This window comes from Pseudorca crassidens, chromosome 20 (assembly GCF_039906515.1).
Source record: "Pseudorca crassidens isolate mPseCra1 chromosome 20, mPseCra1.hap1, whole genome shotgun sequence".
Lineage (NCBI taxonomy): Eukaryota > Metazoa > Chordata > Mammalia > Artiodactyla > Delphinidae > Pseudorca > Pseudorca crassidens.
Window position 1 is genome coordinate 55,571,154 of NC_090315.1, and position 16,469 is coordinate 55,587,622.

At 47.1% G+C, this 16,469-nt stretch overlaps 2 protein-coding genes across 2 annotated transcripts in view; one reads left to right on the top strand and one right to left on the bottom strand.

Annotated features, from left to right (window-relative positions):
- The window catches only part of BCO1 (beta-carotene oxygenase 1), a 157,687-nt gene that overhangs the window by 86,293 nt on the left and 54,925 nt on the right, over positions 1–16,469 (top strand). Inside the window, exons 21-22 of the mRNA XM_067719486.1 lie at positions 5,168–5,315; positions 13,560–13,710. The gene's annotated coding sequence lies outside the window, so the exon portion shown is untranslated. The remainder of the gene's footprint in view (positions 1–5,167; positions 5,316–13,559; positions 13,711–16,469) is intronic.
- The window catches only part of LOC137214538 (polycystin-1-like protein 2), an 85,726-nt gene that overhangs the window by 66,955 nt on the left and 2,302 nt on the right, over positions 1–16,469 (bottom strand). The window contains 4 exon segments of the mRNA XM_067718419.1: positions 5,780–5,939; positions 8,893–8,999; positions 13,501–13,699; positions 15,833–15,997. Coding sequence (XP_067574520.1) covers positions 5,780–5,939; positions 8,893–8,999; positions 13,501–13,699; positions 15,833–15,997 — 631 coding nt within the window.

Genomic DNA, 16,469 nt, shown 5'->3' on the forward strand with positions numbered 1-16,469 from the left:
CCTTAAAGAAAACCTTGCCCACAGATATAGTGAAGTGCTGAAAATTGAAGGTAAAAAAAATCTTGAGATCAGTCTGAAAAAATAGTGATACACTACATGTAGAGAAAACAGTGATTTGAATGACTGTAGATTTCTTTAGAAACTGGAGGTCAGAGACAGTGAATGACATCTTCAAAGTGCTGAAAGAAAAGAGCTGTCAACACATAATTCTATAGCCAGCAAAAATATCTTCCAGGAATTAAATCAAAATGAAGACATTCTCAGGAATGAAGAAATTCTGTAAGAGACTTTTTTGCTGCAAAATCTACTTTAAAAGAAATGCTTGGGCTTCCCCAGTGGCTCAGTGGTTAAGAATCTGCCTGCCAGTGCAGTTCGAGCCCTGGTCCAGGAAGATCCCACATGCCGTGGAGCATCTAAGCCCATGTGACACAACTACTGAGCCTGTGCTCTAGAGCCCATGAGGCACAACTACTGAGCCCGTGCGCCACAACTACTGAAGCCCATGTGCCTAGAGCCCGTGCTCCACAACAAGAGAAGCCACCGCAATGATGAAGCCCGTGCACTGCAACGAACAGTAGCCCCTGCTCACCACAACTAGAGAAAGCCCGTGCGCGGCTACAAAGACCCAACACAGCCATAAATAAATAAATAAATAAACAAATTTATTTAAAAAAAAAATGAAAAAGGCAATTTGAAGGAAGTTTTTCCAGCTGAAGGGAAATGATATCAGAGGGAAACTCGAAACTTCAGGAATGAAGGGAGAGTGCAAGAAAAGGTAAATATCTTGGTAAATGTAGCCTATTTTTCTCCTCTTAAGTTCTTTAATATATGTATGACTGTTGAAAGGGCTTTTCAATGTATGTAAACATCCTACAACTGACAATTATAGCATAAAAGATGGCAGGCAAAGGAAAATATATGCTGATAAGGCCATAACATTTTACCTGAAGTGGAAAATATTAACTCTAAGTAGACTGTGAAAGGTTAGATATGTATATTGCAATCCCCAAGGAAACTATTTAAAAAGTAATACAAAGAAAAATAACCAAAAAAGCCAATAGGTAAGCTAAAATGGAATGCTGAAAATATTCAAATAATCCAAAAGAGGGGAAGAAAGGAGAGGAACGGGGGAAAATAAACAGAGGGTGCAAACAGAACACAAATAACAAAATAGTAGACCGAAATCTAACTATATCAATAATTACATTAATTGTAAACAATGTAAACATACCAATTATTATGCCAGATGAGATTTTAAAAAACCAAGACTCAACTGTATGCTGTCTATAAGATGCCCACTTTAAATATGACAATATAGATAGGTTAAAAGTAAAAGGATGGTTGTATAGCACAGGGGACTCTACTCAGTGCTCTGTGGTGACCTAAATGGGAAGGAAATACAAAAAGGAGGGGATATATGTATACGTATAGCTGATTCACTTTGCTATACAGTAGAAACTAATACAACATTGTAAAACAACTATACTCCAATAAAAATTTTTTTAAAATAATCACTTTGAGAAAACAGTTAACAACAACAACAAAAAAGTAAAAGAATGGAAGAAAGATGTAACAGCAAACACTAATCAAAAGAATGTTGGAGTGGCCATTATTAATATCAAACCATGTAGATTTCAGAACAAGGAAACTAACTGTAGAAATGTGAAGATGGCCTTGAATCCTACCTGGTTTTCAGCAATCTCTCTGGAAGAAGCAATTTATTCCATTCTCTAAACTCTGGTGCCAACTGAAATTGCCCAGGACTAAAAAGCAGAGAAATGGATTTTTCTTGATTTGTCACCCAGTGATCTTACCCAAGAGCAAAGAGTGCAAAGTGGTTTAGTAACTGCTGCCAACAAAGAGAAGCTGTGCTTGGAGTACAAAGCAATGGAGACAACAACTTAAATTTAATGATCCTATGACCCAGGAATTCCACTCCTGGGTATAAACCCAACAGAAATGTGTACATATGTGCATGAAAAGACATGTACTAGAATGTTCACCGTTGCACAAGTTGTAATAGTACAAATGGGAAACCACCCCAATGCGTATAAACACTAGAATGGATAAGTTGAGGAATATTCATACAACAGAATGTTATACAGCAGTGAGAAAAAAGAAATCACAGTTATACACAGCAATATGCATAAATCTCAAAAACATACTGAGCAGAAGTAAGACACAAGAGAAAATATACTTTACGATTCTATTTATAAAAATTTCAAACACAGGTCACAGTAGTCGATGATGTTAGAAATCAGTATCCTTTTGGGGGGGCGGCCCGTGGAGGATTTCTGGGTACTGGGTCATGTTTTGTTTCTTGATCTAGGTGCTGGTTACATGGATGTGTTTATTGTCTAAAAATTAATTGAACTGTATCTTTTTGTGCAGTTTTCTATACATATCTTATGCCTCAATAAAAAGTTGAAAAATTAGTTCAAAATTCTATCACTTACTGGTTTGTATACACTGCTTTGATACTTGACGTGAATATGGTACAATTTAATGAGAGGTCCCCCAGACTCAGCTCTGTCCAGAGGTGACTCAAAATAAAGACCCAAGAATTATGGCAATACCCAGATCTGTCAGTAGGTGGCGCTGAATTACCCAACGCTGGACTTGGACAAATTTCACTTTATTCAAATTGTGTCTATAGGCACATAATATAATTTCAGAAATGTAGAAAGTTTCCCACGACAAACAGAGAAACAAAACAGCTTGCCATGCAAATGAACACAAGCCATGGGGAGTGCAAGGCTAGAAGGAGCTTTTAAAGGAGAAATCCTTTGACTTCTTACGCTGTTTCTATTTGAGGTTGAATCCTATCCATTAGCTCATGTGATTTATCTAGGATGGAGACGGAGTCCGATTTGAAAAATTCACCTGTTAGCCTAATGAGGAGTTAAGCAAAAGTAGGAGTCCGTACAAACACATTTTAAAAAAGCATAGTGACGTTTGCACGAAGTATGTGACTTCTGTATACTTAAAATTCATGCCATTTTTCACACTGTAAACTGAGTTCTGAGGCTGCTAGTGCTGATAAGAAAGCATCAGAAATATATCTCCCAATGTTAATAAAAGTGATAGCAGAAGGTGAGTGGGTAGTTTCAAGGTCTAACAGATCTTTAAAGTAGACAAAATTGGGTTATCGGGTTGGAGTGATGGTGGAGGGTATCACCATTTACTTCTTTCGAAAGAGAAAAGAAAATGCAGTAGCTTTCACTTACAGCAAATGCCCAGAGGGTTTGCAAATGTAAAGCATTGTTTATTGCTGTTTCTCTTAGATTATGGAAACATTTAATCACACAGAGAATTCCAGAGAGTAATATGATAAACACCCTTGGACTCACCATCCAGAGTGGACAAATATTTGCATTTTGTCCCATTTGCTCCAGTTTTTAACTACATTTGTATATTACTGAAATGTCCTTGTGTAACTAAAGAACTTAGCAGGGCTACAGTCAGTCAATTTTGACTTATGCCAAATGCAATTTGTGTAAAATTTGGGGGCTGAAAGACTGTGTAACTTAGCATTTCTTGTTTGTTTTTCTTAATTTATTTATTTTTGGCTGTGTTGGATCTTCGTTTCTGTGCGAGGGCTTTCTCTAGTTGCAGCGCGTGGGGGCCACTCTTCATCGCAGTGCGCGGGCCTCTCACTATCGCGGCCTCTCTTGTTGCGGAGCACAGGCTCCAGACGCGCAGGCTCAGTAGTTGTGGCTCAAGGGCCCAGTTGCTCTGCGGCATGTGGGATCCTCCCAGACCAGGGCTCGAACCCGTGTCCCCTGCATTGGCAGGCAGATTCTCAACCACTGCGCCGCCAGGGAAGCCCCAGCATTTCTTGTTTTATCGATGAAATGGTAGCAGACGGGAAGAAACTTGCAGAATAATGCCATGGATATTTCTATCACTTAAACCTTTTTTTTCTCCAGAGCAACTTCATATTTAATTTCTCATTTTACTCTGTGAAACAGTTAAGATCGCCATCAATATAAATGTGATAGGGAAGGAAATGGAAACCCAGAGATTGTCTCTGGGTCTCACATCATATCTAGGATAAGAACCCCAGCCTCTGGACACATTTTATTTTGCGGCATGGCACAATGCCTGAGACCTCAGAGGACTTCTGAGTTTGAGACCTGCACTCACTGGATCAGATTTGGACTGTGGACCGGGTTGGTCCCCGGGTTGCCCCAGCCCACCCAGGCCTTCTGGGAATGGCAGGCACCCACAGGGCTGAATTCAGAACCTCTAGCCCACACAGAGTAGAACCAGAGATGTTTCAGGGTTAGGAGAGGTGCTTATGAGCCTCCATGATTTCCCTGGGGATCCTTGATTTCTCTGAAATGAGCCAGATGCCAAGGAGGATCTGGAACTGATGGGGCACCCCTTCAGCTGGGGCACCCAGCAGGGTAGAATGGAGCTTATTCCAGGCCCAGGTAGGACTTTGAAATGTTATGAATTGTGTTCAGCTGCCATCAGCTTGGGGAGCTATTCTTCCCTGGAGGATGCAGCGTCTGGTGCCCTTGGGCCCCGATGCTGCGTGCTGTGTCCTCCACCAGGACCTAAGAGCCTAAGAGCCTGAGCTTTGATTCCAGGCAGCCCTGGCTTGCCTGGCTATGCTGTCACTCACCAGCTGCGTGGCTTGGGCATCGCTACTGGACCTCTTGAAGCCTCAATAGCTTTGTCTGTAAAACAAGATGATTATGTAGTTCAGCACTGTCCAACAGAAACTGTGTGAGCCACGTGTGTCATTGTAAACTTTCTAATGGTCACACTGAAAAAAGTGAGAAGGAGCAGGTGAAATTAATTTAGAAAATTTATTTCCTTAACCCCAATAGATCCAAAATACTATCATTTCAAAGTGTAATCAGTATCAAAACATCACTTAGTGAGATATTTTACATTCTTTCATGGGAAGGGAGCTACGTCTTCAATATCCCACGTGCATTTACATTTACAGCACATCTCAGTTGAGAGCAGCTGTATTCCAAGGGCCCAGTAGCTCATATGGTGAGTGGCTGTTATTCAGGACAGAGTAGCTCCTGCTCATGGGGTTGTTGTGAGGATTAAGTGAGATTGGGTGTGAAAGCTGCTTAGCTGGACTGTTATTAATATTGCTACTATTATTTTTATTATCCTTATCAACAAAAAACATTCGTACACGCAGGTGAGCATCTTCTTCACCCCGTTACTGACTCCTTGGACAGTGACTCGGGAGATTGCACAGAGCCGAGCTAAAAGGACCCAGCTCTCCATGACTGTTTGAGTGACCTTCTCCATTGAGAAAACCTGTGAGCACCATTCCTCCCATTCCCGTATGTATGCCCCTTTGTACTGTGACTCTGCCTCTCCTTCCACCAACAGGTGGAGACTATTTCTCCACCTGTTCAGTGTGGGCTTGGCCATGGAACTTGCTCTGGTCAATGGGACATTAGAAAATGTGACACAAGTAGTGATTTGAAAAATGCTTACACATTGGGCCTTGCTTTCACTCCCTGCTGGAAACTCTTCTGCCACCATGCAGATGAGCCTAGGCTAGCCTGTTTGGTGATGAGTGACACATGCCACTAGCTGACATCCAGCTAACTGCCAGACAAAAGAATGAGGCCTTCCTAGGCCATCCAACTGAGCTAGTCCAGACAAGAAAAGATACCTAGCTGATCCAAAGAACCATGAAAAATTATAACTATTATTGTAAGTCACTAAGTTTTGTGGTGTTTTGTTATGCAGCAGAAACTGACTGATACATTTTTACTCAAGGCTCAGAAATTCCTCTTACCTTGTGGGGTAGTAGGGATCGAAAGTGTGGCCATCCCCCATATTAATTATACAGGACAGGTTTCCAATGTAGGGACAGAGGAGCCATGTAAGGGAGATGGCGACATTGTCAAAGATGAAACTCTCAGGCTTCCCTGGTGGCGCAGTGGTTGAGAGTCCACCTGCCGATGCAGGGGACATGGGTTTGTGCCCCGGTCTGGGAGGATTCCACATGCCACGGAGCGGCTGGGTCCGTGAGCCATGGCCGCTGAGCCTGTGCGTCCGGAGCCTGTGCTCTGCAACAGAAGAGGCCACAGCAGTGGGAGGCCCGTGTACCGCAAAAAAAAAAAAAAAAAAAGATGAAACTCTCATTGCACACCATCAGCTTCAGGCCTGCACATCAAAACTCAAAATACCATTTGCCATTGCAAAGCAGATGTTTCTGTTTAAAACCTACTTTCTTCTATCTACCTGACCTTTATCTTTAGTGGGGCTTTTAAAGTTTTAAAATTTTTACTTTTTAAAGTTCTTTTGAATTTTTTCATTCCTAGGTAATACATGACCCAGATACAGAATTCGAAGTGTACAAAAGGGTCTACAGTGAAAAGAAAGCCCTCCCCGACTGCTACCCCTCAGTCCCCCAGTTCTGCTCCCCAGAGGCAGCCATTGTTACCAGTCTCCTGGGTCTCCTTCCAGAGATACCTGCACACTCACAAGCATGTACATACTTTTCTATTTATACAAATGGTGCTCTGTTCACTATTTGGCACCTTCCATTTTTTTCACTTAGAATATTTTGGAGATTGTTCTATATGAATTCAGTTAGAGCTGCCTTATACTCTTTAATAGCTGCACAATGTACCCTAATTTATTTAACCAGGATCCATTGATTGTCTAAGTGTATTTTATAATGATTAAAAAGGCAAAAGGCAAAGCACCTTTAGGAAAATCTCCTTGGCTAGGGTGGCTGATGAATCATCATTAGCAATTTAGTGCACATTAAATTTTACAAATTTGAGCTTCACAAGTTGGCCTGGAGGATGGGGTGAGGGGTGGAATTTGTGGCGGTTCACCCAGCCATGGGCTGATTGGTGCAGCACAGTCTTCTGGTTTCTGACTTAAATGAGAAGGGAAAATATGTAAGAAGCTGAATGCAAATGAAAAGGACTTTCTTGAGCTGGTCAGAAAGCCACCGTGGTCCTGATTGGTACGGGTTCGTGATCATCCGAGGAAACTCAGGATGCAGCAGGCCCTTCTGGGCACAGAGGCAGGAGCTGGGGGGCAGGGGATACTGCTGGATGAAGTCCTTCCCTTCAGAAATCAGAAACTGACGGTGATCAGAACCCACTGATTCACAAGGGACAAGATACTTGAAATCAAAGTCAGGACAGAAAATCTGGTCCATGTGGTAGCCAGACCCAACTCACCCCCCTACCCCTAAGCTACCCGTCTGTCTGATGAGAGCAAGGCTGCAACTGGCAGATCTCCAAGGGCGCCCTTTGTCCAGGAGCGAAACCACCAAACGGAAAGTGCTGCCAAACCATGTGGCCTCCCTTCCCAGAAAAGAGAACAAGACACCCTCCCTGCTCACTCTTACTCCACCCAAGTGTGTTCTGCAAACGAGTGCCACCCCCCCTTCCTGCACCCTCTCCTCCGTGCAGCCCTCTTCCTCCTGTCCCCAAGGACCCTGCTCTCCTGGGTGGCCCCTGGGGACCCCAACCTTCTCTGACTCATCTTTCCCCTTCAGAGCTCCTTGAACCATTACTCACGGATTCGGTAGAATTTGCCGTTCTGACCGATTAATTGGTTGGACAATGGCATAATGTGGTGTCCCAGCTTGAGGGGAAATTTGCACTCACACTGTAATAGGAATGAACTCGATACAGCCATCTTGGAGGGTGATGTGGCAATGTCTACTAACATTTAAAATGTGCGTACCCTGTGACCCAGCATTTCCGCTACTAGGGATCTCTCCTCTAAAAGTAATCCCAGGAGTATGTCAAGATATATGCACAAGAATGCACAAGAGAGCACTGCAGAGTGATCCATAACAACAAAAACTCAGAAGCAACCAAAATGTCCATCAAGAGGGGAACAGGTTGGACTTCCCTGGTGGAACAGTGGTTACAAATCCGCCTGCCAATGCAGGGGACACGGATTCGATCCCTGGTCTGGGAAGATCCCACATGCCGCAGAGCAACTAAGCCCGTGCGCCACAACTACTGAGCCCACGTGCTGCAACTACTGAAACCCGCGCGCCTGGAGCCCGTGCTCCACAGCAAGAGGAGCCACCGTAATGAGAAGCCCGTGCACCGCAATGAAGAGTGGCCCCCGCTCACCACAACTAGAGAAAGCCTGCGTGCAGCAACAAAGAACCAAAGCAGCCAAAAATAAATAAATTAATTAATTTTAAAAAAGAGGGGAACGGGTTAAATAAATTTTGACATAATCTTATGATGGGATACTATGCAGTCATTAAAAGAATAAGGTAGTGACTTGGAGAGATGTCCAGGATATATTATTAAGTGAAAAAAATTGAGTTGTAGACATATACATCTATACATTCATATACAGCCATGTCTATGAAAACACTTTAAAAAGCAGGGAAGAATTTATTCTAAACAATTGAGTAGTTTCTTTATGAGGAGTAGAATTGTTGAATGGAAGGGAGGGATTCTTCCTTCTTGATTTATAAAACTTGTACAAATTCTGGTAATATGGGTTATTTTTATGGTTTTTTAGATTTGTAAAAGTTCCTGTGCATTCTAAAATGGCAGTCTACAGGGAGGGTGGTGGTTGAGTGCATGTGGCATGTGGGAATCCTTCCAATCAAGTAATCTTGGTTTTGTCTGTTGTGTTTATTGGGTCACCCCATGAAATTTAATTTGAAGTGTCCTGGGGTTAAAACAGTTGTTTTTCAACTTCTGGCTTGATGGCTTGTTTTGCAACTGAACCTCAAATGCTTTACCCTGCAGCTAAGCCAGGTGGGGAGGGCAAGCCACAGGGCAGCAGTTTTGGGTGAGGAGGTCTCTCAGTACTGAGCAGATCCACCCCCATGGAGAGCTGCACCCTCTGCTCCAAGGAGGGCTAGAGATAAGAAGGGAATTCCCACACCCAGGCAAGTTGGGGACTCACCTTCCCGGCAGTGGTACTGCACCCACAGGTAACTGCCCCAGGTGGGACACAGGTCTCCAAAGTAGGTCCCATTTGCTGCCACCTGGCAGGCCTGCAGCCCCCCGGCACTGGCCTGGGAGGCACCCACATCCCAGCGGAAGCAGACACCGTGTGAAGGACATTAAAGGATAGGGTCAGACAGAGATGAGTGACCTTGAATTCGTTCATTCACCCACCATCCCCCCAACAAGTACCTGTTGGTATCTACTGAAGACCGGGCACTGAGTCCGGTGCTGGGGGAGAAACAAGTAGGATTCCTGCCCTCAAATATCTCAGGGTCCAGCACAATGGTTCCCAAGCTTCAGAATACCAGAATCCCCTGGAGGGCTTGTGAAGACAAAAATTTCCAGACCCTGATTCTGATTCAGTAGATTTGGAGGGAAGCTTGAGAATTTGCTTTTCTAACAAGCTTCCAGGCTATGTCGATGCTGCTGGCCCAGGGACCCCACTTTGAGAACCACTGGTCCAGTGGCATCTACTCAGATGGTCTACATCCTGAGACCTGGCAAAGAGGGCACAAGATTAGGAACCCTGTGTCTGCCACGGGCACCAGGTGCCCACAGGAGGGAGGAGTGTGGAGACCCCAGGCCAGAGGCCTCAGGGTCATCCCAACATCCGTTCCCTCTGCCCATGTAGACATAATAGACGCCTACAGAGAGGCCTGGAGAAAGGACAGGCAGATGCTGTGGCCCTGGTTCCCTTCTTGGCTTGAGAGCATCCTATGGCTCTGCCCTGCACTGCATCACTTTCCTTGTTCTCTTTCGCATCTTAGAAACCCATACTTGCTCCAGGCTTTGGAATATTTAAATGCTCTTTTCCTGTCTGGTTGCTTAGCCAGGCAAGCCCCACCCCCTCCTCAGATGCTCTCCTGGCCCTGGTTCCTCCCCAGCTGTTATGGTTTTGTGCTCCCCTCACCCGGTTTTTAGCCATGGGCCGATGACTCCTTGATCTATGTCTCTTGTTTGGCTCTCTCTTGAGTTCCTATCCTGTATGTCCACTTGTCTACACAGCATCTCCACTTGGACGTCACAGGGCACTCCAGGCTTCTCATATCCTGAAATGAGGTCTTGATCTCTGATTTGGGTTGAAGTGTGTCTCCTCTAAAAGGAGTCTTGAAGTCCTAACCTTTGGTACCTGTGAATATGAGCTTATTTGGAAACAGGGTCTTTGCAAACATAATCAAGTTAAGATGAGGTCATTAGGGTGAGCCCTTAATCCAGTATGACTGGTGTGCTTTGGACATGGAGACAGGGCATGTGAAGTTGGAAGCAGAGATTAGAGAGATGCACCTACCAGGGTTTGTGGGCAAGCATTGCCGACAAATGCCGGATGCTAGAAGAGGAAAGGAAGGGCTCTCCCCTGCAGGTTTTGGAGGTAGAGAAGTCCCTCTGACACCTTGATTCTGGACTCAGCCTCCAGACTGCAAGAGAACGTGCTTCTGTTGTTTTAAGCCACCCAGTTTGTGGTACTTGGTAAGGCTGCCCTAGGACATGAAGACAATCTCCCTCCTCCACCTTTGCCACCAGCTGCTCCTCCCCCAGCCTCTTCTCTCAATGCCAGGGTCATCCTGGACCCCCATCATTGACAAGTCCTGTCAGTATGTCCTTCTGTTTCTGGAATCTATCCATTTCTCTCCATCTGCATTGCCCTCCATCCTCCAGCCTCTCTCACCTGGGTTTCTGGCATCAACCTCCCTTGTTTGGACTCACAGCAGCCTGCGGGCAGCTTTAAAATACACCTGGCCGTGATCTTCCCCTGCTCAAAACCCTCCAGTGCTTCCCCAACATCCTGGGGCTAGGGTCTGGGTTCCTCAGGCACTAGTGCCCCACCTCCCCCCATGCTGAGTGCTTTGCAGTTCCCTGCACCTACCACGCTCTTCCTCGGACTTGCATGGGTTCCTCCCTCTCCCCAGAACACCCATCCCCATTCACCCAGCTGTCCTTTTCCTGCGTGACTCCTATCATATCTTCAGGTCTCAGCTTAGATCTCACCTCCTCTGGGAAGGTGGCCCGCCCTTTAACCGTTGGTCCACAGATCCACCCTCACCCTACTTGGTTCCAAATTGCAGGGAACTACATTTCCCAAACTGCCCTGTGCACTGGCAGGCACTGATGGCAGACTGAAGACGACGTATTAACTTCCAATGGCTGCTGTAACAAATTACAAAAACGTAGTGGCATAAAACAGCACATTTATTACCTCACCTTTCTGGAGGTCAGAGGTCTGGTGGGCTCAGCTGGGCTCTGCTCAGGGTATCACAGGGCTGAAATCAAGGTGTCACAGAGGCTCTGGGGAGGAATCTACTTCCAGTCTCATTCTTCTTGTTGGCTGAATTCAGTTCCTTGGGACTGTAGGACTGAGGTCCCATTTCCTTGCTGGCTATCAGCTGGGACCACCCTAAGCTCTTAGAGACCTCTTTCCAGTCCTCCCATGTGACCCCCTGTCTCTCAGAGCTGGCAGTGAGGCGTCAGGTCTGTCTCATACTTGAATCTCACTGACTTCTCCATCTGCCACCCCTCTCTTATGCTTCTAGCCAGAGAGAATTCTCTGCTTTGAGGGGCTCATGTGATTAGATTGTACCCACTTCGATAATCCAGGATAATCTCCCTATTTTAAGATTAGCAACCATAATTACATGTACAAAGACCCTTTTGCCACGTAAGTTAACATATTCATGGGCATGGCATCTCATCATACCCGCAGTTCCAGGGACTAGGGTGGGAAATTGGGGGTTCAAAGTCTGCCTGCACCAGACGGGAAGAGGTACAGGGCAGGGTGCTTTTTGCCCTCTCTCTCACCACATCTCCTCTGAAGCTCCAGCTCCCTGGGGCCCGTCCCTCCCTCCGTGGTCATTGCTCCCCCGGCGCAGATCATGGTTCTAGCACCTGCCAGGTGGCCCTGACTTCTGGTTTTGGTGTGACATCCCCCATGGCTGTCCCTCCAGTCCTTTGGGGTGGTCGCGGCTTTCTGCTCCTCTAATCTCAGGGTTCGATCATCATCCCCTATTCGGCTTCTCAGCACTTCCGTGACTGAGTCATTGGATAACCAATTCCCTGCATTAAATTCCCTCTGTTGGAAGACCTAGCATGATTTTCCTGCTGGGACCCAGTTTGCTCTACCCCTCCGTGTGAGATCTGTACCCTACTAGGTGCGTCCACAGCACTAGACTACGATCTCCAAGAGAGAGGGAATGTTTCGTTTTGCTTTGTTTTTGTTCACTGCTCTATCTCCAGCACGCAGAACAGTACCTGATACACAGCAGGTACAAAATGAGTCTTGCATGAGTAACTAAACAGCACCTTTTCTCCCTTCTGTGTGACACTGAGCACAGTGCTAGGTAATTGCCTGTATTTGTTTCTGTCTCCCCATTAGACTGTGACCCCTTCGAAGAACAGACTGTGTTTGATTCATCCCTGCATCCACAGAGCCCAGGATAGTGCATGGCACACTTTTGGTGCTCAATAAACATCTGTCAGCAAACTGACTGAATGAATGAGTGATGGTGACACTTAGGTACAAACAGCCCCCCTGGAGCTCTGCCCAGATCTCCTCCAGCCCTCCCCAAAAGGATGCAGGGCTCCCATCCAATGTGCCCTCTGGGTGTGGCTACAAGGTTTGGAAGCTTGCATCTAGGCCTTTAAGGAAATAGCCCACTGAGCTCCATCTGTGAAGGAGGCACACCCATCGCCCCGTCCTCCGGGCCTTTCCTCCTTGGTGGGCCACAGCCTCAGGAATGCTGGGGCAACGAGGCGAGATGAAGAGAACCAACTGGCTGATTTCGGCATTTCTTTCCCCCACGCCTGCTCTAAGGGGAGGAGGGGTGATGTGGGTCAGACATGGCGGGGAGAGGTGCAAGTTTCTTTCCAAGGAAAAATCCTTGTCACCAGACAAACCTGGCTCAGAGGCAGATTTAATCTGATTTAGAAAAATAAGACCCTAGAGAAACTCTCCCATGTGAAGGAGAGATACCATCCAGAACAGGAGAGATACCACCTGGAACGTTTGTTTGTTTCAGGACTGTTCGCAATAGCAAGGATTAAGCAACAATCCGCACATCTCTCAATAGAGGAAAAGACAAACTATGATATAGTTACATAATAAGTGAAACAAACTAGTACAACATGTATCAGGACAGATGATACGAATCTAATGTTTTATTCATTTCTGTAATGAGGGAATCTTAAGAAAATATGGCATAACGCTAAGATTTGACAAAGTTGGGTAGTGGGTCCAGAGGATTTCACTGAAATTTTTTTCATTCTTGTACGTGCGTTTGAAGTATTTCGAAATTAAAAAAATTTAAATTAAAAAAAAAGAAAGAAATGTTTTTGCACCCAGTTGGGGTGGAGAGCAAAATGTCCACCTGACCCGTCGGGTGGGTTTGATGTCAGGTGAAGGGTGAGCCACGGCCCCCTTACTCCCCTGCTTGGTGCTGTGGGCAGACTGGCTAATTTTCCCATATGATGGAAGCCCAAGGTCAGATATGAAGATTGTTCAATCCTTCCAGACCCCTTTGCTGGGCACAGGACACCAGGAAGTGCCCTGCACTTGCAGCCAGAGCTACAGAGCCCTTGGGCCCTACCTGCCACTTCATCCTTGACGCTGACCCAGTTGCATTCCTCCTCCAGGTCTGAGGGGTCCCCGGCATCCTGGATGCAATAATGGGGAGTCTGGCGCCCATAGAAAGCATCCTGGATCTGGATCACCTCCCCTGAGCCACAGTGCATGGTGGCATTGAGGTTCTCGCAGGCCAGACTCTGGCCGACATCTGTGGCAAAGGTAAGGTGACACCTAAGGAGGGCTCGTGGTCACAGATGGGCAAGTGCCCAGGTAATGGGAAGCAGAGGGGTCTCAGGGGTCAGGACTGTGAGATGCAAGGACACAGTGGGAGCTGACTCAGCAGGGGTGAGAAACAATGTGGAGGGCATGAGCATGGCTCTGGGGCCAGACTGCCCAGGGTCAGGGCCAGCCCAGCCACTCTCGGGCTGTGTGGTCTTCTGCAAGTTATTCAGCTTCTCCGTGCCTCCTCTTTATGGGGGGAGTCAATATCACACCCCACAGAGGCGTTAGGAGGATCAAATGAATCTGTACGTGTAGGGTCAGGGCTGTAAAAGTGGCAATTATCATTCCACCTGTTTCGAGTGCCTTCCTTGAGACTTATCTGAAAACAATGCCTGGCACATCATAGATGCTAAACTAGCATTTGTTGAATGCATGAGTGATTTCATTGAGTCTTCATACCAGTCCTATGAGCTGCACTATTATCCTCCCCTGTGGTAACATCGGGCTCTGTGGGGTCACTGTGCTGAAACCCCACTCCAGCCCAGCTCCTGGCATGTGGTCTATGCTCAGTAAACATTTGTTGGTAAAGAATGACCTGGCTCAGATGTGCACAGCAGAAAGTAGGAAACACTGGCTTCAGACTCAGGCCCGTCTGCCTGGTGGGACCGCCACAGGGCAGGGGTTGAGATCAAAATCTGTGTTCGTTTCCTAATGGCTGCTGTAACAAATGACCACAAACTTAGTGGCTTAAACAGCACAAATTTATCTTCTTACAGTTATGTTCAGAAGTTCAAAACGGGCTTTACTGGGCTAATATCAAGGTGTGGGCAGGGCTGGTTGCTTCTGGAGCCTCTAGGGGAGAAGCTATTCCCTTGCCTTTTCCAGCTTCTAGAGGCTGCCCCTTCTTTCATCTTCAAAGCCAGCAGCACAGTGTCTCCCAGTCTCTCTCTCTGATCTTCACGTCTCATCTCCGTCACCTCCCAGCTGTGTGGAACTTACCCTTTCTGAGCATCACTTTTCTTAGCTTTATCATGGGCCTGCGACAGAATGATGGAGGTATTTCTACTGTGTGATGAATAAGTGCACAGACGCATGTACAGCTCAGTGCCTGGAACTCCTGGATGTATGTTAGCTCTTCCTAGTGTGACCTCGTGCCAGGGACTGCAAGACCCTAGGGGCTGACGGTGCTGAGACAGGCTTGCAGTGGGGGTGGGGCAGGGGATGGGGTTTGGGGGGGAGCTTTGGTAAGAAGTGAGGAAGTTGCACAACCCACAGGTCCACAAAGCTTTCGACTTTTCCGAATCGGCCAGGCAGGAAAGTTAAGCTTGCATGGCATCTATAAAGCTGAGTGTGGGGGAAATAGAGCAGGGGTCCCGTAAGTGTCTGAACCCAGGCTGGGGCCTGGGCACCAGAGTCTCCAATGAGGGGCTTAGAACCAGGGAGGGGACTGGATCTGGAAGCCCAGAACCTTCTGTCGAGGCTGGCTTGAGGGTCAGGGGACCACAAGGCAGCTCAGCTCCAAGACCAGGCCCCCCATGGCAGGCAGGACCCAGTGTGGGTCTCGGGCCACTCCTGCGGGGACTCGCACACAAAGTCCCCAGGAAGGGGTTCCCAGGGCCCACAAAAGGGGCCTACCACAGGCAGCAGCTGGAAAGGGCACAAGAGCAGAGAGTGGGAGGATTTGGGAGTTGGGAGTGGGATGCGGGGGTGAGGGGCTCAAAGCCAGGCTGACCAGGGAGTGGGAGTCAAGGGTGAGTGAGAACAGCCTCCTGGGACCACATGTCTCTTCATGGGAAGACTGGAAAGGGAGTGAAGATAGGGCTGAGCACTTCCCTCTAATGTGGGCTATGAGAGGGGAAGACAGAGAGACAAGTGAGACTAGAGGGCAGGTAGGCAGGTAAGTGGACAGGGAGAGAGCGGGACATGAGCTGGAGAGATGAAGTGAGACACAGAGCATCACACAGCCGGAGATTGTGGGCATTTAGAGAGGTAGAGACAGAGAGACAGAGAGATACAGAAAAAGAGAGAACAAGACAGAAGGAGATGCAGAGAGATAGAGACAGAGAGAGAGTCAGAGAAAGAAAGAAGGAGGGAGACCCCACAGCACAGGCCAGCTCACCAAACTCGCAGATGAAGGCGAACTTCTGCATGCAGTTGTCCGAGGGCAACCACCCAATGGAAGGGTCTCTCCCATTGTAGCCCCAGGGGTTGGTTACAGAAGCATCCTGCCCTCGGCGCCAGATCCTGTAGCTCACATTTGAGGTGTCCAGCCAGATCCTGGGCCCTGGGATGGGAATATGACCACCAGGACTTGGAAGGGTCCTTCTGATCCTGGTGTGCAGAGAGCTTGCCCCAGCTCTACTCCTTGTATGCCGTGGGTGCTCAGGCAGTGCTGACAGGCTGAAGGCCTCTCTGTCCCATGCCAGTGAAGGGGCATCACCTAGCCACTATCTTCCAAGATAAGGTCTCAGCCTACAAACTGGGGTGCCGAGCCCAAGAGCCCATACAAAGAGGTTTGATTAAATAGATGATGCTTCTAGTAATGTGTAACCACAATTTAAAATAGAGCACAGGACTTCCCTGCTGGCACAGTGGTTAAGAATCCGCCTGCCAATGCAGGGGACACAGGTTCAATCCCTGGTCCGGGAAGATCGCACATGCCACGGAGCAACTAAGCCTGTGTACCACAACTACTGAGCCTGTGCTCTAGAGCCTGCAAGCCTCTACTACTGAAGCCCATGAGCCACAACTGCTGA